Here is a 26,326-nt window from a genome sequence, read left to right on the forward strand (position 1 = left end):
CCAAACTCAGCAAAAGCCAGGCTGCGAGCAAAGGCAGGCCCTGTCCTAAACCAGACGCTTGCTTAGAAGTTCACTGTCCCGTCCTTGAACTCGGCAACGTCCAGCTAGCATTGCTAAGACACAGGCACTCCTGGGAAGTCCTAGGCACTGGGTATTCATGCAAACACCTTCCAGAAGGTGAGCAGAGGTCCACCCCAGCCTGGTATATAAACACAGTCCTGGAGCTGGTCCAGGAGTCAGGGACACACCGAGCCCCGTGAGACAAGGGGGGGAGAGAACAGGGTAAAGGATGGGGCTGTTTTGTTCAAATCAGCAGGTACAAGGTATAGGGTTGGAACTGATGTCAGGCGCGTGACACTGAGCTGTGTGGACATGTCTTAGTGCACCTGTAATTACAGAGCCAGGGTGCTAGGGCCGTGCTTCATCGACAATAAACCTGGTCGAGCGCCTTCGCCACCAAACCGAGTCTGCAGCGTTCTTGAGGTTTGCTGGGCCGGCCGGGGCCAGCACACACACACCCAACTGCCAGCTCCCAGAACCCAGCGATGTAGGCTGGCATCACAAAGACCCTCCTGACCTCACAGTGCAAGGCCAATGGAAAAGCTGATTCCAAAGGCAGATCTCTCTCCTTCCCAGCGGCTGGTGGGAGGGCAAGGGCTCCGAGCGTCTCCAGGCAGGGACCCAACGTCTGCGTGGCTGGGGCGGGATATTCTGCCACCATGAAGTTCCAGAGGAAGAGGGACATCAAGCAGCAGATCCGGGAGCTGCGCTCCATCATCGCACTGCAAGGTGCTGCTCTCTCTCGGCTGGGCCGGGACAGGCTGAAGTGAAAAGCTTTCCTGAGCTGCTGGGACCCGGGACCAAGCACAATCCCAGGCAGCGGGGCCGCTGAGGGTGTAGCTGTTTGCAGCAGACTCCAGAGGAGGATTTAGCTGAGATGGGGGAAGGAAACCCACTGCCATTGATGGGGGATGGGCATAGAGTTCTAGTGACCAGCAACTCTCAATGATTCCTGGCATTGGAAGCCTTTAGAAATAGGGGTCCAGTCCTAGCTGCCTGGCACTTACGGGCACACGCCAGGAGTCTCCGGGGCAGCGGGAGGGCTAAACTTCCCAGAGAGGCTGCATGGCTGGCCCTCAGTGACAGGATCGATCAAAGGGCGCCCCAGAGTGGAGCCACCTGCCCACAGTTGGGCAGGGGCCGGTGCATGAGGCCGTCGAGCAGCAGCAGCGTAGGCAGTCGGGGACACAGAATTTGGCCTCTGCAATAGAAACCCCCAGACAGATCATATCCCTGGGGGGAGGGAGACGTGGAGCCAGAGCCTCAGCTGGTCACATCAGGGACAGGCCATGGGCACCAGTGATGAGACGGTGAGGGCAGAGAGCAGCCCTAGGCCTGCCCTGTCAGAGCCCTGTCAGCGGGGGAATGACCGGTTCTGCCCTTGGCCTGAAATCCCCATCTTACCTCTAGAGCAAGGGAAGAAGCTTTTTGCTCATTCGACGGAGGAGAAGCTCAGTCAGAACAAAGGGCTGATCAGCTTCCTGCGCGGGAATGTGCACGGCGAGATGTGCACGCTGGGCGTGGCTCAGAAGGTACCTGCTCCCCGGGCCGGGCCATTGCGCTGGCCTGTCTGCCAGTGTCTGGCTCTGCCTCCCACAAACCCTGCCCCACACAGCACTCAGGGGGCCCCAGGCTAGTCTTTCATTTACCCCCTCAGTCTCCGCCCTCCCACGCCTGGCCTGCTGCACACAGGGTTAACGAAGTTGGTCCATGTCAGCCTAGGGGGAATTGAATCCCTGCCAGCCCCCGGCCCCCTTTCAGAGGGGCTATTTACCCACCCAGTCAGCAGTGACTCCGTCTCGCTGTCCACTTGGCTGGGTCAGCGCCCGGGCAGCCTACGCTGCGTTCTCAGGCCTCGTTACTGTATTGGGGGAAGGTTCCCAAGACTAACGAAGGAGAGGCTGTTGCAGGCCAGGATTAAGGTGAGAGCATCAGACAGCGGGTGCCTGGCCTCTAGCCGGGCTGGGGTTATACACAGAAGTTCTCTCTTAGCTGCCGTTCAGACGGATTGATCCGGAGGGAAACGCTACCCATTTGTGATGCACGGGGCCCGGCACATCCAGCACTGTTTGTGCCTCCCCTCAGAAGGTCACGCATCCTTCAGTTCACCCGTTACTGGTTTTCCAAAGCAGGAGGAGGGGGAGGGGACCCGGGGATCAGGGAGCTGAACAGAAAATGTTCCCGGTTGAGTGTAAGTGCTTTGGGGCAGGGACCATATCTGTTCAGTGGCTCACAGTGCATAGCGCATTGGAGTCCTGGGCCATGACCAGGGCTGCTAGAGGCTGCCAGGGCGAGTTACGAGACACCAACCCTCTGGTGGCTGTTGCTAGGCACTGGGGACAGCAGCAAGCTCCAGCCAGGGACCCACAGCAGCGGAGCGGCCTGCTGCAGCGGGGTGGTGGGAGGGCTGGGATGCAGGCCTGAGCCCCAGTGCCCCAGTGCCCCACGCTGTGCGGGTCCGAGGGGATTTACCTGCCGGTGCTGCCCCGGGGCCAGCAGGAGAGCAAGGGACACATCATCCAATACTGGATCCCTCCTACCCCACCCCCCAGCTGTGCAGCCTCCATGTCGCCTCCGACCCCCTCCCCCCCCACCTGCTCTCCAGCCTCCCCAGATCCTGCTCCCAGCCTTGGACTCCCTCAGCTGCCTCGCTCCTCTCGGCCCAGCCAGCACTGCTGCTAACCCCGCCCCGCCCGTCCATGGCACTGGCTTCCCCAGCCCCCAGCATTGCCTGCCCGGCTCTCCTCCTGCACCCCCCCCCCTTGCCCCTTGTCACGTTTGTGCTGCCTTGCAGCCCCCTGCGCCCCGTGCTGCCGCCCCAGCAGTGGCCCCTGCCCTGTGTGCTCCCTGGGTCTGAGCTGCTCCCCCGGCTCTGCTCTGCCATGTAAGCTCCGTGGGGCAGGGCCTGTTTTCTCATGGGCCAGTTCTGCTCTGTGGGCCAAACAGCTCGGCCACTTGGCCACTGAAAACCGGCTGCTAGTCCGAACAGAGCTGGCTTGTGAGGGGCAGTCTGGCCTAGCGGTTTGAGTAAAGACGGGGCCCAGGAATTCCTGAGTCCTGATCCTAGCCCTACCATGCTCACTTGCTGTGAGACCTTGGACAAGAAACCATGGCATCGTTTGGAGCACCTGCGTTTTGAGCCCTGAGGTGAGACATGCTGGGCCCGGTTTCCAGAGCTCTGAGTGCTGAGAACCCCCCTCCAGTAGGCCAGGGTCATGGAAGCTCAGCCCCTCTGAAAGGCAGGGCCCAGCTGGCTCTGGATGGGACGCCAAGACTGGAGGCTCCCAAACTGTGTGGACACCTTTGCCTCCCCCTGCCTCGCTTTGTGCAGTGAGCGAATGAGGAGGGGTCAGCCGGTGACTGGGGAAATGCATGAACGATCACCGTGTGCAGATGCAGCCCCAGATTAGTAGTAGCAGAACTTGGATCCCATCACAGGTTTCTCTCTGTCCTCTCCTGCCCGCAGTACGACCAGGTGACGATTTCCCAGGCGTGCTGGGAGCAAAAGCACTTGAAGATGCATTTAGCCAGGAGCACCGTGGAGGTAAGTGGCAGAGCACACACCCAGCCTCTCTCGCACTTCCTGCCCAGAGGCAGAGCAGAGAAAAGGGGGGTGGAGCGGCTGGAGGGGGCCCTAAAGGAAATTCTCCCCCTCAGGGATATGTCAGCAAATCTCAGCTCCAGGAGTCTGTGCTGTAGTGAGTTGGGTAGCATGTGCATGTGTCTCCCCCACTGCCCAGTGTTGGATGGAATAAAAACTGCTCAGCTGTGTGCCATAGGCCCCATATTGCTAAAGATTAGTGGAGAGTCTCCTCTAGCTCAATTGGCAGGGCCTTTGTTTCTTGAGCAGGAGGGTCTGTGCTGTTGTCGCCGAGAAGATCTGACCCGTGGCAGTGTGCAGCAAGAGACACCAGGGCAGGCTCATGTGGGTGGGTCTGTCAGTCACACCAGCTGCTAGCAGTTGCAAGTCTGGTCCCTGGGCAGAACTGCCCCAGTGTTGTCCTCTCCCGAACTGGCCCTTCCCTTCCTGCTGGATTCAGGACATGTCCAAGTTTCACATGGGAGAAGCAGGGCTCTGCCATGCAGGGCATCAGGAATTGCCTTCCAGCTCCAGTCGCCCTGGTTTCCCTGGGCAAGGGCAGCCCCAAGGAAAAGGGGGGGGGGGTCTGTGGGCACAGGCACATGCCCCTGGTTTCCAGGCTTGGCTGGGATTAGAGCATTCGACTCTTTCACTGATGTCGCCCCAGAGCAGCATTCTGCAAAGCGCTGGTGTTAATAGCAGAGCTTACATGGACTGCAGTGACTGAGACATGCTGAGGGTGGCACTGTTTACACTGGACCAAACTCACACCCCAGAGCCCCAATCTGCCAGCCTGCACCCCCAGCACTGTGGCTGGAGTCTCTGTCTGACTGTCTGTCTTAGGGTTTACCCTGCTGCCTGTCACCGTGGTATCTGGGCACCTGCCATGTAAAATCAGCAGCTCTCGTGGCATCACCTCGTCCCTGGCTCCTCCCTGTAGGGTGTCTCTGCCTACTGACAGGCTGTCTCTGGGCTGGCTGAGTGGGGTGGTCCAGAAGCTCACTTAGGGCCATGCCCTCTGCAGTGAGCCCAGCCCCGTGCCCCTGGAATGCCGCTGTGTCCCTTTCAGGCCGCCCGAGAGAAGCTGCAAAACTACATCTTTGACCGAATGAACGTGCACAACGTGCTCCTGTACGAGGTGAAGAGACGGGGCGGGATGCTGGAAGGGCTGCAGAGGAAGCTGCAACACCTGGCAGACATGGAAGGAGCAGACAAACAGGGCCAGATACAGCTGCAGGTGACAAGGGCTCAGCTCCAGCAGAAGTCTGAGCATGCCAGAAATCGGTGTTAGCAGCAACGGGCCAGGTCCTGGGAAGGGCTGAGAACTTGCTCTCTAACTGACCTCAGCAGGACCTGCGGGGCATGGCCATCTCTGGAACTGGCCCAAGACGTAGTGTGTTTGGAGCAGGGTAGCTCCAGATGGTCCCCGTGTCTTTCCCAGTTTGCACGGACACTCGTGTACACTCAGACACGCTCATGCACGTGTACACTCAGCCCATCAATGCCCATGCACGCACCTGTCTGTGCACCTTTGCATCCTGAAGGCCCCACACCACAGGGACCTTGTTCCAACTGCAGAGGACTGGTGAGCGCCCCCTTCTCCAGTGCTCGTTCAGCCAGACGGGGGGCCACAGAGTGACCCCCAGACCCACCCTGCCTGCAGAGACTGACCCCACTCCTTCCCTGCACCCCTGGAGCTCTGCAGAGGAAGAGAACCTGGGCCCAGTACAAACCAACCTACTCAGGCTATTGGGCAGGAGCAGCAACAGAGCACATGAGAGGCAGGTCTGAATTCGGAAACCCCATTTCCTGGGCCCATGGACCCAGGAGTTCATGGGCTAGCTGCCCTGTACCGCACATCAGCAGCACAGGGCCTCCCCACCGCCGCCCCTAGCGCAGGGCTCGACAAATTTGCTTTGTAGCAGGAGCCAGCCCAAAAATGAAGGAGCCAGACAACATGGGCCCAGCGGCGGGGCGCCCTGGCTGGAGCACAGCGGCTGCTCTCCCCTCCCAGCCCCGCCCCTTCCCCCTGCCCCTCTCCCAGAACATGGGCCCAGCGGCGGGGCGCCCTGGTCACAGCGTGGCAGCCGCTCCCCCGGGACCCAGTCTTTCACTGTGAGAAATACTAGGCACCAGAAATACATTCCTAGGTGCCATGGCGACCTGGCGCCCAGGGTTTGTCAAGCCCTGCTCTAGCGGGGATCCCCGATCAGCATCACTCCCCTCCCCCTCTGCTCTCCGGGAGAAAAGAGCTAACAGGCAGTGGCCAGGCATGGGGAGATGCTGGGCTTCAAACCCATGGTGATGGGTTATGCAGCCTGGAGGAACCCTGGTCTGCCGGGAGCCCTGGGGCTGTGTCACACACATTTGAAAGGAATGTAAATGTCACTGGAGCACCAAGCTAACCGGCCCTCCCATTGCCCAGGAGCCCCAGCCTGCCAGCCCCAGGGCTCTGGTTGGCCCATCTGACTCCAGGAGCATTCTCATGGCCCAGGCAGCACAGCCAGCTACACAAGAGCCTTCTCTGTTGCAGGTGATTCGTCAGCTGGAGAATAACATAGAGAAAATGCTGATGAAAATCAGAACTGGTGAAAAGATCTATTACCTGTACCTGAAGATGGTGGATTTCCTGAAGGATGTGAGCCTCCTCCCCCGTATGATCTCCCGAGGCTAACCGTCTGCCTCATGCACCAAATCATAGAATCATAGAAGATTAGGGTTGGGAGGGACCGCAGGAGGTATCTAGTCCAACCCCCTGCTCAAAGCAGGACCAATCCCAACCAAACCATCCCAGCCAGGGCTTTATAAAGTCAGGTCTTAAAAACCTCCAAGGATGGAGACTCCACCACCTCCCTAAGTAACCTGAATCTGCAGTGTGTGTTATTGCAACATGGGTCAGGCAATGCTGCAGTGAGAAAGCCAGGGGTTGTTGGGGGTGTGATTTGCAGTCTGGTGGCCAGTGAGAAACCTGTGGCAGGTGGGACGGAACAGCGGATGACTGTCCTCTTCTGTTCATTCCCGGTGAAGCACCTGTCATTGGTCTGACCCAGTCTGGCCGTTCTTATGTGGTGTGCAGTGCTGCGGGGGAGAATGCTCCAAAGAGAAGGCAACAAAGCATGCTGTGTGGGCTGTCTGGAAACCACAACTGTATTTTGCAGATCCTTGGGCTAGTATCTCAGCTCCAGTTCTGTCCCCTTTGCACCACTGCCGGGCAGAGACAGCTTATTTATTTGGAGAGCGATGGAGAAGGATTAGAGCTAAAAATAATAAAATCATAGCTGGCGATTCTCACTCTGACATGATCCCATTATTGTAGCAGGGCTGCCCTGAGCACTCAGTCTGCTCTCTGGAGTCCAGGAGGGACTCTGAGGATTGCTGGATGTCCCTTTTCCCCATGGGGTGTCAGCTAGCTCTTGCAGTCAGGAATGGGGAAGGTTTCTCCTACATAGAATCATAGAATATTCGAGTTGGAAGGGACCTCAGGAGGCCATCTAGTCCAACCCCCTGCTCAAAGCAGAACTAACCTCAGCTAAACCATCCCAGGCAGGGCTCTGTCTAGCCAGGCCATAAAAACCTCTAAGGATGGAGATTCCACCACCTCCCTAGGTAACCCATTCCAGTGCTTCACCACCCTCCTAGTGAAAACGTTTTCCTAATATCCAACCTAGACCTCCCCCACTGCAACTTGGGACCATTGCTCCTTGTTCTGTCATCTGCTACCACTGAGAACAGCCTAGCTCCATCCTCCCTGGGAACCCCCTTTCAGGTAGTTAAAGGCTGCTATCAAATCTCCCCTCATTCTTCTCTTCTGCAGACTAAACAAGCCCAGTTCCCTCAGCCCCTCCTCATAAGTCTTGTGCTCCAGCCCACTAATGATTTTTGTTGCCCTCCACTGGACTCTCTCCAACTTTTCCACATCCTTCTTGTAGTAAGGGGCCCAAAACTGGACACAATACTCCAAATGCAGCCTCGCCAATGCTGAATAGAGGGGAATGATCACTTCCCGTGACCTGCTGGCAATGCTCCTACTAATGCAGCCCAATATGCTATTAGCCTTCTTGGCAACCAGGGCACACGGTTGACTCATATCCAACTTCTTATCCACTGGAACCCCCAGGTCCTTTTCTGCAGAACTGCTGCCTACCTCGTTGGTCCCCAGTCTATAGCTGTGCATGGGATTCTTCCTTCCCAAGTGGAGGACTCTGCACTTGTCCTTGTTGAACCTCATCAGATTTCTTTTGGCCCAATCCTCCAATTTGTCTAGGTCACTCTGTATCCTGTCCCTACCTTCCAGGGTATCTACCACTCCCCCCAGCTTAGTGTCATCTGCAAACGTGCTGAGGGTGCAATCCACCCCATTCTCCAGATCATTAATGAAGATGTTGAACAAAACCGGCCCCAGCACTGGCCCCTGGGGCACTCCGCTTGTTACCGGCTGCCAGCTAGACATGGAGCCATTGATCACTACCCATTGAGCGTGATGATCTATCCATCTTATAGTCTATTCATCTACCCCAGGCTCTGGCTCCTTTCTGGCTGGGAAATGGCTCAGCAAGCAGGGCCTCCTCTTTTTGGGAGGGGGACTTCTGAGTGCCTGGGTGAGCCCCCCTGTCTGTGCTTCTCCCCCTCTCCCTGCAGCCGGGCTGGCACTTTCCTTCCTTCTCTCTCCTTCAGTGCACAAGGGCTTCGCATCCTCTCTCAGAAACAGGTCCAGCTAGTGGCCATTCCCAGAGCCTCCTGACTGGCTCTTCTCTGCTTCCCTCCCTGCGCAGAGTGGCATGTGCTCGTTTCACAAAGGGATGGGGGAGGCTAGGCCAGACGTCGTAGTGCCCACGATCCTTCGCCTGTCCTTGTGCAGCCCTGGCCAGGTCCCATCATGCCTGGGGCACAAAGGGCTCCAGCTGCCTTCTTGTCACAGGTTCTGGCGGAGGGTCACGGGAAGAGACCGAAAATGGCGCTGGGTTTGTAGAGGAGCGGGGCAGCAGTACTGGGCCGAGAAGGCCTTGGACCCCCTCCCCCCCCAGCTGCTGGGCATGCTCCCTGCGGAGACACAGCTGGGCAGGGCGCCCTGGCAGCCGGGCAGGGGAGCGTGCGTAGGCGTGAGACTGGCTGCCAGAGAGCAGAGCCAGTGCCGGGAAGGACGGGGAGTGCAAGTCAGACTCACCCTGCTCCCCTCACCCGCTAAGGGGGGCAGCTGGACTGCAAGGGTGAGCCGAGACACATCCCTGCCCCCGCACCCCAGCTCAACCCTTGCTGTTGTGTATTTTGTGTCTTACCTAATTGCCTAGGTTGCCGTAGCAACAGAGCTTCGCTTGTTGCCATAGCAATAGAGTTGGACTATTAGGGGATAGCTCAGCCAGTCCTGGCTGGTTTGGCTGGTTTTAGTGCTAGTTCAATAAAGACGCTCCCTGCCTTGCATCTCTCCGTGTTCCTGTGCTGGTTTCTCTCTCTGAATACAAGCAATTAAAAGGAATTCAACGTAACAAAAGTGGCGATGGAGGCTGGGATCGACCAGTGCTGCACCAGCAAAAAAGTAAAAGTCAGTGTAAGAAAAAACCTGTTTGCTGTTTTGGGGGCTGGGCTGTTTACACTGACGGTTCAAACTGAAACTACAACAGGCTCTGCTTTGTTCTGACTGAAGTGAAGCAGACAGAAACAAAGCAGTGCTAGTGAATGGAAATCACCAGCAATTGTGTGTGAACGACCCCAACACCCATGAAAAAACGACTCTAAAAGACAAGAGAAAGAAAAAGAAAAAAAAAGAGGGGCAGCAATGGCTACACTTACGGAGCCCCTGGGACCTTTCGATGAGACTCTAGAGGAATGGAACTTATGTACTGAGCGTTTTCAGCTTTTTGTTATTGCAGATGACATTACAGATGCAAAGAAGGTTCCCGTTTTCTTACGTGTTGTAGGAGCTAAAACCTATGCTGTATTGCGCAGCTTAGTGCACCCTGATAAGCCAGAGACAAAATCTTACAGTGACACTCTGAAAATCCTGGAGGCACATTTTTCTCCAAAACCACTGGTAATTGCAGAGATTTAGGTTCCACAAAAGGAATCAAGAAGGTGAAACAATTGTGCGATTTGTCACAGCTCTGAAGAAGCTTGCTGAGCACTGTGAATTTAATGATGTGTTAAACGACACCCTATGTGACAGGTTAGTGTGTGGTCTGCACAATGAAGCAATACAAAAGCGCCTATTGACAGAGGCCCAGCTCACCTGGCAGAAGGCCATTGAAATTGCAATCTCCATGGAGCTGGCCGCAAAGGAAGCCCAATAGCTGAGTGCATCGACCAGAGTGCATAAAGCCTCACAAGAACCTACCCAGAAGACAGCAGGGAGCTGGGAATGTTACCACTGTGGAAAGCCGGGTCACTGTGCATCTGAATGCTGGTGCAAAGGCCTAGTGTGTCAACAGTGTGGCAAAAAGGGACACAATGAGTGTGCCTGCAAACAAAAGAAAGACGAGTCCAGCAGAACACTCGCTACCGAGGCTGTGCAGGCAGAAGGCTGGGGCCATGCCCCAAAGTGAAGGGAAGAGGGAAGTGGCCCAGGGAGGCTGAGCGGGAGTGGCAGCCAGACGGGACTGAGCCACTCCTGGCCTCCCCCTTGGGCCCTCGGCCGGGAATGGGGGAGAGGGAGGGACCAGGTTCCTTTGTCCTTCCTTCCTGCTTCCCCGGGCCTCCTGGGATGTGGGGTGACAAACAGTGCCATGAGGTGGGTCTCTGGCGCCTGGGGGCCAGTACTTACATTTGTGTCCCCCACCCCCGTCGGCGCAGCTCCCCGCGAGGTGGGGGTGTGCAGGCCATTTCCTGCTCTCCTCCACTCCCAGCCCCCGCTGTGGGGCTGGCAAGGATGGCAGGGAGCAGGAGTGGGGGAGAGAGAGAAACGGGCCCGCAGACCTCCCCGCCCCCCACAGGGCAGTCCTGCCGACGGGGGAGGGCACAGATGTAAGGATAAGGGGCTGTCCAGCGGTGGTGGGGGAGTGATGGGCTCTGTCCTGGACCCCGCCTTTGTCTGCCTGGCCCCTGCATGGCTGGGATCCCCACAGCTCCCTCCTTGCACCCAGCACAGGGGCGGAGGAGCTGGGTCTACGCGGCCGCCAGGCATGTCAGCAGGGGGTGGCTTCTCTGAGGAAGGCCCAGCCGGCGTCCGGGGGCATGGCCCCCCCGCTTTCCCCCTCGGTACGCCACTGGTGACAAACTGTGGCTGGAAGAGCTGCCTCAAGGCTCAGAGAGACGCTTTGGCTGCTGCCTAACCACTAGGCCTGCTGGCCCCTGAGCGAAGCCTCTACAGCAGTGTTTCTTAACCTGGAGTTTTAGAGGGGTCGCAAGTGCAGAGCTGGTATTGGGGGTGGCAAGAAAGGTAATTGCCTGGAGCCACAGGGGCGCCATGAAACTAAGTTACATGCCTCAGCCCTGTGGGGGTGGGACTCAGGCTTCAGGGGTACAGTAGTTTGGAAAGGTTAAGAACCACTGCTCTACAGTAACCAACAGATCAGGTGCAGGCTTTTTCCTTCTTCCGCCTGCTTCCTTCTAGACTGGTCTCTAGCATGCAGTGACTCTGAGACTAAGAGGTCAGCTAAAGGTTTCATTTTTCCAGAGGAGATTGTGGCTTTGTCTGCACTAGCACTTTTGTTGCTCAGGAGTGTCAAAAAAACACCCCAAGCGACATAAGTTTCGCCGGCTTATGCACTTGCGTGGACAGCGCTGTGTCGGCGGGAGACACTCTCCCAGCAGCATAGCTATCGCCGCTCGTCTAGCTGGTTCTATCGTGTTGGCGGGAGCGCTTTCTCCCGTTGACATAACACGGCTACACAAGTTCTTATGATGGCAAAATTTATGTTGCTCAGGGGTGTGTTTTTTCACACTCCTGAGCAACAAAAGTTTTGCCGGCATAAGTGCTAATGTAAACAAAGGCTTTTGTGGGTGTGTTTCAATTTTGCAGGCCTGTGCATTCTCACTAAGTGAGCGGTGACCGCGTGAAGTGCAAAAACAAAGTGGATATTTTCAAGGCTGAAATGAAATCACCTAAACCAGGAGGAAACTACGCTTCCAGCCACAAGGGAATCAGCTCCTTCTGGTTGTAGAACTAAGCTGTCTCGCTATCATCTGGAACACAAACCAAATGCCAGTCGCTTGAGGCTGTTAGCATCAGCCATAACATAAGTCTTCCCTGCAGATCACTTTGGGAAAACAAGCCATTCTCTCTGCTCTGGCTGAATGATTTTCAGTGGCTGGCTCAGTTGACATTCTTGGTTGATGTTCTTCCGAAGCTCCCAAAGAATGCTGGGTCATGCAAAGTTTTCAGCACTCGCAGAAGAAAGAATAAAACAGAAGGATCCTAATAGAAATACTAAGCTGTACATGGTATTTTGCCAGACAAGGACTTTCATTGCAAGACCAGCATACTGAGCAAGCTGAAAAGGGGCCTTTACCTGGAGAGTTCAACTGTGGCTTTAGTCAGCTGCTTTGCTTGCAGGCAGACTGTGATCCTGGTATTTCAAAGGGGCTGAAAAAGAGTCAAGACAAATTCCCAAGCCCAGTTATTCAAAATGAGATAATGAACATGGCGGCTCTTCAAGTCACGAGGGACGTTTCTGAGAGGCTTTCTGGGCAGTGGAACACAACGATGATGGATGAAATAATAGATTCTCCGACAAAGAGCAAGTGGTTTTACGCCTACAGTATGTGCGTGATGAGACCAATGAGCATGAAGAGTTCAGTGGATTGTACAATGTAGCCTATACATTGGCAGAGGTAATGGAATCAGTTATTAGAGGTATTATTGTGCCTAAATCGGATGATCAACAGCTGTCATTGTGATGCTGCCATTAATATGGCAGGTTGTGTCAGGTGCTGCAACCAGATTGCAACAGGAGGAATCCCAAGCATGCCAGGATGCTATTTAAAATAATACTTGTTGCAGTTTCAGGGGTAACTGCACCCGTGTTCCCCCTCGAGGGCATCCACTTAAGGTTTCAGGCTCACAGCCATCACCTGTCTCTGGGCAGGGACCTTGGTCCAACTCTCTCTGCCTGGGGGATTTTAATGCTGCACAGTTTCCTGCCTTATGCTGGGATATCCCCAGCAAGCCAGTCTGCCTAGAAGCCAGTGCCTGTGCTTTGCTTTGTCTCTGAGGGCTGTGACCAGTGTATTGCCAGCAGATACAAGTCACCACGCAGCTCTTTCTAAGCAAGCACCTTTGTTCTTGAGGAAAAAGCATCACAGAGAAAACGTATAAAAACAATGAACGTATGTAAAGACTCACTGAACATACCAGGAGTCACCCGCCAGTCTTATGGGGCCCTAGCAGGCCAAAGTCCTCCCAACCCCCCAGCAGGATTGGGGCCCCTTGGACCAAAGTTCACATCCATTTGCTGGATCGGAAAGAAGGCCCAGGTCAGTTCAAGCTCATCCTTTCATACCAAAAGTTCTTTCTTTGTTTTCTATTCTGTAGAAAATCCAGCTTGAGCCAGTCTATTCAAACCACCCCAGTGGGGTGCTTCTCTGGGGTTGTTTCCAGTCCGCAGAGTAATTACCCCCGCTGTTTTTAGTTCCTGGAGAAGCCAGGGTCACCCTCCCTCGGCGTAGGACACAATCATACAGAAACCATTTGTACGTTGAACACAATGGGCCCCAAAGATACTGCATGGAGTTGCAAGGTCTGTCACAATCCTGTCCTACAAGATACTCTTGAAACTGTTGACAAAATCACAAAATGAAGTAAAAAATCACTCCTGCAAGATGCTGTACTTCAGGACATAAAACATGAAGTATTCATACATCACCAAGCATCTGTGTCCTGTGTCCAGTGACAGATTATTTGTGCAGAAGCATTGGCTTCATCGGACAGCTACCTTTCACTGTGGGCAATGTGAGAGGTTGCGAAGGATGCAATGAAAGATCCTGAAATTAGAGCTCACATTGGTGGCACAGTAGCTCAAATGGAAAAGTTAAATTTCCTCTTGGTATTGAGCTAGGTTAAGAGGTCCTGAACACAGTAAACAATGTGTCACACCCTGCAAGGGTCAGATGTTTCAGCAAGAGAAGGTCAATCTCATATGAAAATGACACAGTCCATCCAACCGGCTGAAAGCTACAATTTATTCTGGGAACAAATCTGCCAGAGAAGTTTGAAATTGGAGATGGAAGGCCTGAGCTTCCAAGGAAAAGTTTCTAAGAAAATGTAACTTGGAGCTGATGAACCAAATACAGCAAAGGAATTTGATAAGCACATCTACTTCAAAGTAATTTATTTTACAATGTCTAGGGTTCAATCAAGATTTGAATAGAGAGGCTACAAAATTATTTAAAATATTGAAATGCTCACAACAACTCAAAATGTAACAGAAATGCAATTTCAAGACATGCTTCAGGTGTACGGTTCCAATTTCGACCATGATCAACTGGTTACTCAGCCTCACCTGTTTCAAGCCATCTGTCAGCTTACAGAAAGATCAGTGAAAGCTGTTAATAAATATCTCAGCTTGCTCTGACAGACCGAAGTGGTGAAGTTGATATACACGATTTTGGTGGAACAGCAACCAACCGTGTAAGTGAAGTAGTTTCAGCACTCTTCAGCATATTGAACCATGGCTTTGTCCACAATGGGACAATCACTGCTCAACTGATGTGTGATTTGTTACATGTACACAAGGACAAAGCTGTTGACTTACAGAAGTTGCAGAAGAAGTCACTGCAAGCAACACAGGGAGATGATCCTTGTTTGTAACTTTTTCACATTTGTAAGCTGTACTTGTTTACTTCTGTTTCATGCTTTCATGAGCAGTTTTGTGCCAACACTAAATTTGTGAGCTAAGTGAGCTCCTGTTCCAAACTCCGGGCCACCTGAATTTATTAACGCAATCCCTAAATTCTGGGGAGCTAAAAACACCCCAAGGCCCTGTTCTCTATACGCAAGACCTGAGTGGTACCAGGGGGGGTATGATCTGGCCAGCTGAGAATTTCTTTGGAGCTGGCTCTGCCCAACCAACATAGGGGGTGTGTCAGGAGAGAGAGGAGATGTAATGGGAGAGGGGGAAGGCAGAGTAGGATGAGGTGAAACTCTGCTCTCCTACAGTTGTTCTTAACTGGCCTATGGTCCCTTAGAATCCAGTGCTCCCCGCACCTCACTTTGAGCAGATCTTTGTGCAGGAGAGAATCTGGCCCAGGATTTTTGCCATTGAGTTCCTTGTTGATCCAGAGGTGTTTCCCCCTTTCTCCATTATGCTGCATCTCGCTGGGGAAGGGGGTGGCACAGGGTTGTACTGCACCAGAATGTCCTGTAGGTGATGAGAATTGCTGTCTGTGTCTCTGTGCCCTAGGAACTAGCCCAGCTCCCTTTGCAACTGAACGTCCTTCAGCACATGGTAGAAGTCTACCAGGTGGAGCTGAAGGGCATGAGACTGATGGCTGTGGATGCCACCGAAGCGACAGAAGCAGCCAAGGTGAGAACCCTGCTTGGGAATCAGGTACTGGGCTTGTTGGGAGAGGTCCTGGCTCAAGAGCTGCTGTGTCTGTTGCATGCAGGGACCTTCCAGGAAGGACCTAGGCCCCTGCTCTGGTTCATTTTCTTGCCATAAAGAGCAGAACAAACTGTGCTGGAGATTCCAGTGCCCACCAGGCTGCCCTGCTCCTGGAACCCCCCCACACCTGGGTGCTGGGGGCAGCCTGCTGAAAGCACTAGGTGGGAAATACTCAGGTTCAAATCCTGACTGCTTCAGCATCCCAGGCAGTTTATTTTGTGTAGGGTCTTTTGGAAAAGACCTTAAAAGCTGAGGCTCTGCCTGCTCTGCATAGACACTACAGATCCCAGGGCACAATTCATAGGGTGTAGAGGCTTGCCTAGGCATCCTTGGCCAACATTTCCTTCTCCCCCCACTGCTGTGCAGTGCCCTATGGGCCAGTCGTCTGCCATCCTCTGCCCCAGAGATGGCTGCATTGCAGCAGTGCTGGGGGATTGCAGCTTGTGCAGTGCTTTGGTGTGGAAGGGGCTTTCTGGGGGTGCTGATTGTTCTTCCCTTTCCCGGCTGTGCCGCGCTGCAGGCGGACATGAGCACTATGGAAACCGAGTTCATTGCCGAGAGAAAGTTCCGGGAGAATTCCCTGACCTTCCAAAAGAAGCAGATCGACAGGATCCGGGTCAAGGACGCAAGCGAGCGGCACAGGAGAGTGGTGAGTCCAAGTGAGCTGTGGGCGGGCGCAGAGGGGCGAGGGAGCTCAAGCTGCGTGCCTGGCTCGGGGATCATGAATGGGAAGTTCGCCCCAGCAGGGGAATGCTGACCTTCTCGACCCCACAGCCCCTAGCACGGGACGCCGTTGGGGCAGCCACAGCTGTGCAGTGCTCATCAGTTCCTGTGGCTTGGTTTGTGAATCCAGGGCAAAGTGCAGCCTTCCGCTTTGGGCCAGGTTCTTGTCGTCTCCCAGAAGCCAAGCACAGCCAGTGCTCGGGTGGCAGAGCGATCGCCACGGAGGCCGAGGTGCTCCGGGAGCAGGGGGTGATTTAGTGCCTGCCCTGACTCCAGCCGCTGCAGATGGGCTGGGCTCTCACAGGCAATGCTCTCCTTTGGAGTCACTGGAAGTGGCTGTTTGGATGAGCCATAAACCCCAGGCCTGGCTATTTGTTACAATCATCCTTTGCCCCCATCACTCCTTCCAGCCCAGCGTCTCCAGACACTTTACAAACATGAACAACTGAAGCCTCTCAATCTCCCATGAGGTAGATCAGTACCATCCCCATTTTACAGGTGGGGAAACTGAGGCACAGAGAGGGGCCGTGACTTGTGCCAGATCACAAAAAGAACCTGTGGCAGAGCTGGGAATAGAACCCAGGAGTCCTAGCATTGTACTATAACTGCATGACCATCCTCTTCCTCAGACAAGAGATGAGCTGTTATTCTTCGGTGCCAGCCAGGCCCCAGATGGGGAATGACATTCACCCCCTTGAGGCTCCCCTTCGGGGTCACTTGGAGAAATTGTCCTTCTTTCCCTAACCAGAAAGCTGTAGGAGGTCGCTGGTGCAGGATGGGTGCTGTGTCCCACCCCAGAGCTGGCCGCATGACAGCATTGGCTCAGTGAGTGATGGCCACGTGTGCTGGGCCTGATCCCTGTGACCCTACACCTGTGTCATGGCTGAAGCTGGGTGGAGTGGGTGTGAAACACAACAGTGGTGTTTTACCCCACTCTGCCCTGGCTGCTCTGCCCTGGTGTCAGCGACCATGCAAGGTGCAAGGCTGGGGCATCAGGCCTGGAGGCGTCGGTGGAGTTACTCTGGAGTTACGCTGATGGACATGAGATCAGTTCAGAAGGGAAGGATCATCCAGTGGTCTGGGTGCTAACCTAGGACTTGGAAGGCCTTCATTCACCTGCCTGCTCCTCTAGACATCCCCTGGGCCTCAGCTGTACAATGGGGACAAGAGCCCTGCCCTCCTGCACAGAGGTGCTGGGAAGGTAAATACATTAGACTGTGAGGGGGCCATATATGGTGGTGATGGATGGGGGCCAGCTAAGCATCTAATCTAGCCAGAACCTGGCCCCTGTGTGTAAAGTGCTTTGGGGCCTACCTCAGCAGAGGGGGGCCACATTACTCTTGGGTTGGCTATGCCCTGAGGCCAGCCTGGCTTGGTGCCTGATTTCCTCCCATGCTTTTCTCTGACTCATTTGGTTGCTTCTAATTGCCTTACAGCAGGCCAGGCGAGAGCTCAACGTGGATTTCCCAGGCCTGATATCGCGCGAGTCACTGAAAGGTGAGCCTGCATTTTGGCCAGGGCCTGCTACCGGAAGCTTCCTCCGCTGTGTGTGTGCGGATGGGGATGAGGGACTGGAGCCCGGCATTTGTAACTCTGGGAGCCTGCTGAGCGCTCAGACAGCATCCCATGTCCTCTGCAGCAACGGGCGTTGTTGCTGCCTGAATGTCCGACTTGGAGATGGGCTGTCCTGGTTCCTGAGTGTGGCTATATCTCTCCTGCCTGGGGGCTGCTGCTTTTCCCAGAGAACACACTCAGTGAGCACTCACCACTGCCAGCTCCCCGTGGGTGGCGTCTGCTCCCATGTGGCCTGATCCTGCTCTTGTGGAGGACAATGCAGACAGCACTGACCCCAAGCGCGGGTGAAATTCAGCCCTTCCCTAGGCTGCCTGCACCACTTAAGCCTCTTGGTGAGGCAGCACTGTGTGGGGGTGTTATGCTCATGGAGCACACACGGAGAAGTTAGATAAAACCCATCAGTGCTCTTGCTGGAAGTTGTAACATCACACGACTTTATTTCTTAAACTCCAGAACAATAACACACCAGAGCCAAAAGCAGAGAGAGATAAAGCAGGCTGCTCCCTGGTGTTACCAGGTTTGTCCATCACCTTGGGGTGCACTCATTTATTAAGGTTACATTCTGGGGTCTCTGTAACTTTATCCATGTGCTGCTTGTGTCACTTGCGTTTCTATATGGAGCTCTATTTCTCCCTTCTGCAAGTCCCTGCCTCCCAGTGGAGCTACCCTGCAGGGCTTAGTTCAACAGGGCTGGGTTCCTCCAGCCCCAGAATCAGTTGAACACACACACACACACACAAAGTGCACGTCTGAGCAGGCAGGGTCAGTCAGCACTTCCAAGCTGATACCCTCATAGGCCACGGACTCCGCACAGAACTTAGTTCAGCAGGGCAACAATAAAACACAGTCCGACACCCACACACAGATTAACAGAGCATCTGAGCAGGTAAAGTCAATCAGCACCTTCAAGCTGACACCCTCATATGCCCAGACTCAGCACCCTTCCCCCACCCTTATGTCACACTTGTCCTAGTAGTAACTCCTTTGATGAGCAGCCCCCCCAGGATTTGTGGGCGTTGACTTAGGTGAGAGGAGCAGATAGGGAAGGGCAGAACACTGAAGAGTCAATGAAGTTAGGAGAGAGTCTGGCAACCAGTGTGACCATAAAAGTTGTTTTATTGCCAGGTTTATAAAACTTATGGCACTAGGAGTAATAGCCATACACGGAGAGACAAACAAACCAAACAGTTACAATATTACACCATTGCAACTGGGGACTGGGGAAATCTAGCCCAAATTTGATTACAAAAGTCAGGTTTAGAAAGTTATACCTGGAGTGAGAGAGAGAGAGATCCAATTAGGTCTGAGGGGGAAAAGGTGGGCTTAACCAAAGAGAGAGAGAGAGAGTTGGGGGTCTCACCACTCAGTGCAGCTTGAACCAGTCGAAGGTTCCCAGGAGACAGGCTGTTCAGCGTAGGATCCAGACTGCTTGAGACAGGCAGAGCCCCCAGCATGATCAGTGAAGGTATTTCAGTCAGAAAAAGGTGAAGTCCCAGTGGAACTGGTGCAGGTTTTGGATCCCAGCACCAGACCAGGATTTTGAACTGGGGTAGGGGTTTTTAGGGAAGCAGCAATGGTTCAAGGGAGATCACTAGATTTGTTGATGGGTAAACGATGGCTCAAGGGAGTATCCCAGAGTTATTTTATTTAGGCTGAACAATAGGAACTGATCATTCCTGGCTATGGGCAATGTTACTCCAAGGGAGCTCACAATGCAATCATGCAGATTCAGTATTTTGGATACCCAAAAAGGATTCATGACTAGAATTAGTCTGATAAATGCTGAGCTGGGTGTGTGCAGGCATGGGTCCATTAGCATCTGGAGCAGAGATCCCCCCTCATGCTTCTCTGCTCTCAGAGTTCAGTGCGGTCCCTGTCTTGGAACCTCTGTTCTCTGCTCTGAATGCTAATTGAGGTGCCTTCCTATCCCATCGTTGATGCAAATGAGACTAGGGGAGTTGCTGTAATCCTGTCACCCTTGTCCAGAGGGGTTTAGGGTGTGTCTCCTACTGCATTTTCATTGCTTTTTATAAGTCTTTCTTTTGATCAGTTCTGGTTCAGGCAGAGGTGGGGGGAGTCCTTCATGAGTCAGACAGGCTGGGCACTGTACCAGGGTTTCCCAGGAACACAGTGCTGACAGGTAACACTAGGGCAGAGAGGCACAATTTACTCCATCTCACTCTAGGCTGGCTGGCTGAGTATTGACTGCTCAGGGGCCAGATTGCACACTTCCCTTGTTCAGAGCCCACTTAGCCTAGCCTGCAAGCAGAACCAGGAAAGACCATACAACTTTAAAGTAATACTCTGTCCTTTTGACACAGTTGTCAATACATCTCAGGGAGCTGCTGGCAGAGCCTGTATTTGTGGCGCTACCTGTGGGCCTATGCCCATCAGGAAGGGATTTTCTGCACTGGCCCTACATGGGGACGGCGTGGAAAGATCTGGCTCCGTGGTGGCGCTAATGTGGGAGGCAGGTCAAGTGGGTCCCCTGCCATCCTGCTGTAGAGTTTGGGGGGGGCGCTTTAGGGAATGTCTCTCTTGCACCTCGGGTTCAGCGCAGCTCTTAACAGAGTAGTTCAGCTGTTATTTTATACCTTGCCCATAGATCTTCATTCCTGCTGCACCAGCCCCTGGCTGATGCTTGCATGTCATTCCGTAACCGCCTGCATGGCCTCCTTGGGCCACCAGGCCTGCCCCAGGTTGGGGAATCTAACTCTGGGCTTCTCTCTGCTGCTTCTTCTCCACGCTTAGGTGCAAGGCTGGAGGCCTCAAAAGCCCAGATTGAGTATCAGGCCCAAGTGACGTCTGAGGTGGACAAGATCAAGTGTGCAGTGCAGTGCTCACACCTCTGGGTAATGCACTCGGGGCTGTGTGCCTTAGGGCGGTTGCTTCTAGGGAGGTAATGCCGGATTGTCAGCCTCGAGACCGAAAGTTCCTGTCCCACATGGACAGCTTCCCCCATGCTCTGTCCATGTGCCCGTCCTGTCCTGGAGGGAGCCCTTCTGCAGGCCAGAGATCTGCTAGGAGCGTGGGTATGCCTGTGCTAAGGACATGATGTAATATTCATACCAGCATGACTCTGCTTATGCCCGTCAAGGGGTCAGCATCCCCAGAAGCCTTAGCAGACTCGCATTGAGCTGAGTGCTTGCCTGTCCTAACAGCCCTGACTACTGAGGGCATCCCGATGACTCCTTCAGGCCATCCTGCATGCTGGGAGTTGCTGTCTGAGTCCCCGGCTGCCACGCCATGGGGGGACTGGATGGATGCTTCAGCCTGGAAGATGCTCCTCTTCCTTCCCCATTGGCTCCAGCCCACCAGAACATTCTGATTTGCAGAGCTAAAGAAGCAGCAGACTCGGTGTCGTGAGGGGCCGAGACCCTGGGGGTGTCTGTGCGCCAAGGGAAAGGCGGCACCAGGGAGACGGAGCTGAGCACCTGAGAGCTCTTTATTGGAGCTTCTGCCTGATTAAGGACTGAGTGAGTCCAGTGCTCAGGATCTGGCCCCTGGTGCCGGGCCCCAGTAGGCAGGGATGGCCTTAGATGTGGTTAAGGAGCAGCTGGCACATCTAAGGGGCTTTGCTGAGGTCTAATGTGGGACCCCAGGTCACAGCCTGATGCTGCACTGCTTCTCCTGAGGAGTCCTTTCCTGTGCCCATCCCCCCAGTGAGCCCCCAAGTCAGTAGGAATATCCCTGTAACTGGGCACAGGTGTGAGCCTGTACAAGTGCCGGGGGTGGAGCTGGGATCTCATAGGTCCTGTGTTTTCCTGGTCTGATGCATTTTGTTTTGATGCCTCCTCCTCCTCCTCCTTCCTGCCAGGACATTGCTGGGAGGTTCCTAGCCCAGCAGAAGACGGGGGAGAACTTGCAGCAGCAGATCGTGGAGTGTGAGCAGAAGCGCCAGGAGCTAGAGGCCAATCTGAAGATGCTGGAATTGGAACGTGCTGAGCTGAAATTCCACCAGACCCCAAGCTCCATAAGGTACGGATTTACCCCACACTGCCCTGGGTGGGCTCCGGGCTGCCACCATCTGCTCCTGGGGTTTCACCCTGATGACAGGAGGGCATGTGTTGCAATTCAGGCTCATAGGGTGCATTTTCCACCATGGTTGGTGCCAGCCCCGTATCTACTGGTGCCTCGAGTGTGAGGATGGAATCTGATGTCCCCTAATGCATCACAGCCTGCTCCCTTCCATCCAGCCCAGCTGCTTTCCTACTGGAGTCACTTCCTCCTCTGCATTTTTGCAGGGCACATCTTTAATTCCCCTAGACTCCTGTGCACTGTTTGCAGCAGTGCTTCAAAGGAGATGACACGGCATCCGGGCCAAAGATCGGAGACCCAAAAGTGCCACTGCACAGAGCTGTGCAGAACCAGGGTCCCTCTTGGAGGCGGCAGGGCATTCTCAGCAGCAGGCCTTCACTTCTGCAATTTGCCCCTCCTGGAAACACATCAAAGCCAGGCATTGTAGGTTGCATTTCAGGGCCCAGGCTGCCCACCAGCTGTGGCTCCAGAACCCCGGGCATGGGGCCTGCTGGGTTGATTTCCCCATTCCTGCCCTTTAGTGTTGCCATGCTGCAGGGAGCTGCGGCGTGTGTGCTCCCATACAGCAGGGCCCAAGCATAATGTTTACGGGCCTAGTGCAAACATGTAACATGGACCCCCTCCTACACACATCCACAACCCCTCGGTCCAGACGTACAATCTCATGAGCCATGACAAATTTTCTTCCTCCTGGTAATGGGGGTTGCAGCCTGGGCCGGGCCCCCCAGGACCTCTGGGCCCCGGTAAAGTGTACCCTTCTCCCCATGTGTGGGCCCTGCCATACAGCGTTTGGGAACGGTTGTTAGCACTCACCTCAGCCATGCAAAGAGCATCCAGATGCTGTGCAGATGGGCTTCCATAAGTGCCTACAATAATGATATAATCCACATGACTGACAGCCTCCCCTGGGCTCTGTGTGTGTGTGCATGCACCCTGCTAGCTCTCGGAAACTGGAGGAAGAACTGAAGAAGACTCTGGAGGAGGAAGAGGTCCGACTGGACCAGGTGCACACCCAGATGCTGAAGAATCAGGAACTTCTGCTCAGCTTTGAAAATGGCGTTGACAACCTCCTCATTCGCCTGTGCGGAATCACTGTAGCTGGCCATGTATGTGCCCCAAATCCCACCTTCCTGCCCTTCCTGTCACAGCACAGAGCAGAACTGAGCCGGAGAGGGTGCACTCTGCTCCTACCTCTTCAGCAGCATGTCACTGGCCTTGGGAGCTTTTACGGGGCTCACCACCCAAACCCACTGCATCATCGCCGCCGTGTCATTCCCACAGCGAAGCACGGCTTGCTCTCACTCACGGGCACTGCATTGCACGCTCTCTCTGGGGGAATCCAAGGCCTGCTGCTAGAGCAGCCTTCAGAAAGCTGCTGCCACTCCTGGCCCAGCTCTCAGCATCAGCCTGGTGTGCCGTGCCCATGCCTTCCCCCTTTCCTGGGCTCCCACTGTTCCTCCACTGGGAACAGGCTCTGCCCCCGTTGCAGAGTGGGCCATCCCTAGCCCAGCATTGCTCTGCTCCCAGCCCAGTTCAGGGTGGGGCCTATAGACCCCGCCACACTCCCTCACTCCGACGCAGCATATTGTGTGCTCTCGCCATTTCCAAAGGCCAAAACTATAGCAGGGTTCAAAGTTCCTGGTAAATATATGGAGGACAGGTGCAGCAATGGCTATTAGCCAAGATGGGCAGGGATGTAACCTCATGCTCTGGGTGTCCCTAGCCTCTGTTTGCCAGAAGTTGGGAGTGGATGGCAGGGGTGGGTCATTCGATGATTGCCTGTTCTGTTCAGTCCTTCCCAAGCTCCTGGCTTTCGCTCCACCACTGCTACTGTGGGTACCCCGCTATTGATCTGTGTGCTGGCTCCATGAGAGCTAGCCTGAGAACGTGTACACACCGCTCGCTCGTAGTGCAGACATAGCCTAAATGGGCTTGCTTCCCGCCCCTCAGATAGAAATTACCCCTCCTCTCAGAGCGCCGGCTTCATGCTGGCTGGCTGCAGACTCAGGCAGACCTCACTGCGTCAGTTTATGTTTGGTTCATCCACAGAAGGGTTTCTCTGCAGCCGGGAGGGCGACAAGCCTCCTGTGTTTTATCTGGAGGCTGAGGCTCTGGAATGCAGTCGTGGCAGCTGCAGACACTCCCCAGAGAAGGCACTGCAACCTTTGCATGGCCACATAATCTCACTGTACGTAGCCATGGCAGAATGAGCTTTCATTTCCCCTCTGAACAAACAGGCGAGGCCAAAGGTCCTGGAGCGTCAAGGATCTCAGCAGAGCCTAATGCTGGAGCTGGGCGGCAAGTACCCCATTCCCCTTCTCCAACATGCTAGTCTAAACACACTGGGAAAGACACTTTATAAATGCTTCCAGCCTGGGCAGGCAGTTCCCCAACCAGCCCCTCCCAATTGCCGGTGCCTCCTCATCCCCTGTGCTGAACCTCATTGGTCTTTGTTCCCACTTGCTGGCTCTTTCCCTGCCCCACACACTGGCCCTGGAATGCGTCCCTGGAGGCGGGGCCATCTTCATCGCTTTGTCTCCTTGCCCCTAGGGTGACATTCGCGTGGACACCAGCGACACGTACGACAAGCTGCAGTTCTGTGAGGCGAAGCTGCTGCACTTGACAAAGGTCATGACCAACCTCCCATCCTACAACTTCAGCAGGGAGGAGAACAATGAGGTGTGCTATTCCTCGCTGCAGGCCTGGAAGGGAGCCTTTCCCCGCAGGCTAGGCCCAGGCAGCAGGACAGCTGGGAGCAGGTAGCAGGTCTCCTCTCTCTAACGCCCGGAGGAGGCCACAGAATGCAGTCATGCTGATGGTTTAGAGAGGCCCAAGCTCTGCCCAGCCATAGGGGCTGCACTGGAGCTGCCCTCACTTGTTCCATGTGTGTATAAACCCTTGTCCAGCAGCATCTGAGCAGTAAAATAGTGCAAAACAGTGAAGCCAAGCCGTTGTATCTAACAACTAGAGACCACTTGTCCCAGCGTGGATTGCTCCACCTTGATCCCAACAGCCGCCTGGAACTCTCACAAATCTCTCAGCTGAGTTTAGTGGGGCTTTACCCCCAGGTTAGCTGACCCCGCCTGGGGTACAGGCTAACGCTAGCCACGCTGAGTACACGCCTCATGTCTCGCATGGGACTGTGCTGCTGTGGCTGGCCTCGCCCACTGCTTGCGCCCCTGTGGCTTCGCTCCATTTTGAGCACGCTAGCTTGATCAGAGCAAATATGGGTATGTCTCCTGGGGCTGGAAAGGACATCTTCAGCTGGAAATGTAGACACACCCCTTGTCCACGGCCCCTCCACCGCGGTAGTTAACCAGAAGTGATTTTTGCAGACCTATGTGAAAGTTAGGAATTTCCTGGAGGAAAGTACAAGGAATGAGCATCAGAATCTGAAGATTTCTTTTGAGGATGAAGAAGATGCCGTTAGAGGTAGGAAGATCTTGGAAATGAAACTGAGGACCTGTAGTTAGAATGGGGATCCCAGCCAGCTGCTGGAGGGAGCTTTCAGCAACATTCACAATGGCTGCTCCACCTTCTGTAACTTCGGGGTCCCATCAACTGCATTCCACTGAAGGGTCAGGATGGATGCCGATTGGCTGACACAAATCCAGTGCTGGTCTAGACATCAGGAGTTGCAAGTCACTCCACTGGCTCACAGGGAGTGTGCATGGAGCCACATCCATCCCTCCATGGCCAAGGCTTCTCACTTCAGTCTGGGGACTCTCAGGTTGGCAGGGGAGTAAAAACTGTGGGCTGCTCCTCTGAACCCTCCATCAGCAACCTGCAGTCAAGAGGGTTTCTCTCACCTTTTATGTCTGTCCATCCTCACTCTATGTGATTCTCCCACCCATGTACAGCACAGCCATCCCCATCTGCCTGCCAAATCAAGAGTCAAGCCTCCAAAGACAGCAGATTGGCTTAAACCTCATGCAATTTTAAAGACTAAGCCATGTTGAAGTCTGTGTATTCACCCTCTGCTGTTAGAGCCTCAGGTTTCTGGGCTTTATTCTGCAACCACCACAGCTAGAAATTTAGGTTTCTTTTAAATAAAAGCTGAGATTCACCCATAATCCCCTGGCTCTGGGAGCTGGAGCTTTATAAAAAACACCAAGTGGCAAGACAGTTGGCAACACTGCAGCTGAGTTCTAACAGCTCTGAGGCCCTGGGAATGGTAATGCATCTTGCAATGAATGTACTGGCTTGTGAGCACCACTGTGCTCTGCTGGGTAGCACCAGATTTCCTCAAGCAGGTGTGATTATGCTGCCTGCTGCTGTCTTGAGGCCTACATAGATGCTATAAGCCCCAATACTAGTGACCTTTCCTGGGGATTGAGCCCCCATGTTTACCACTGAAAAGCAGCAGCTGCTCCAGCTAGGTGCTTTTTCTGTCTGCTTTGTTTCTTTTGCAGATGCCTTTGATTTTGCTGACATTGACCACAGCTACGTGCCCAACCGGGATGAGATCAAAAAGCAGAGTGCACGCCTCATCGAAACCATGACCAAGGCTGCCAAGAAGAAGCAGCGAGGAGGCCGGAAAGGCGCTTGAGGCTGCAGTGCTGCCATCTCACGTCAAAAGCGACTTTATTTCAGACTCAATAAAGCGTATCACTTTCCTTGGCTGGCCCTGCACTATCCTGAGCCACCGGAAGGCATCGGGCTGAGCTCTGTCATGCACTGGCCCGGCCCGGCCCGCTACAACCTGGTCTAATGGGGGGGAGTGGTGGCCATCAAGCCCCCAGCCCTCCCTCCTACAGGGGACCGCTGGGCGGGGCTGGGGCACTTCGAGGGGCGGAGCTAGTGGGGGTAGGGGTGGAGC

The 26,326-nt window shown here is 54.5% G+C and overlaps 1 protein-coding gene across 1 annotated transcript; it reads left to right on the plus strand.

Moving 5' to 3' along the window:
- Window positions 1–719: 719 nt before the first annotated feature.
- Window positions 720–26,290, plus strand: CCDC183 (coiled-coil domain containing 183). Its single transcript, XM_067561581.1, has 14 exons — window positions 720–789; window positions 1,471–1,592; window positions 3,527–3,604; window positions 4,710–4,877; window positions 6,174–6,278; window positions 14,971–15,093; window positions 15,692–15,820; window positions 17,331–17,391; window positions 20,221–20,321; window positions 21,287–21,447; window positions 22,448–22,613; window positions 24,058–24,186; window positions 24,843–24,939; window positions 25,920–26,290. The coding sequence occupies exons 1-14, from the start codon at window positions 720–722 to the stop codon at window positions 26,054–26,056; spliced, it is 1,647 nt and encodes a 548-aa protein (XP_067417682.1). The 3' UTR covers window positions 26,057–26,290.
- The last annotated feature ends 36 nt before the right edge of the window (window positions 26,291–26,326 follow it).

The sequence above is a fragment of the Emydura macquarii genome, unplaced genomic scaffold (genome assembly GCF_026122565.2).
Source record: "Emydura macquarii macquarii isolate MOO-44397 ecotype Brisbane River unplaced genomic scaffold, CSIRO-AGI_Emac_v2 contig_2417, whole genome shotgun sequence".
NCBI classification, from domain to species: Eukaryota; Metazoa; Chordata; order Testudines; family Chelidae; genus Emydura; species Emydura macquarii.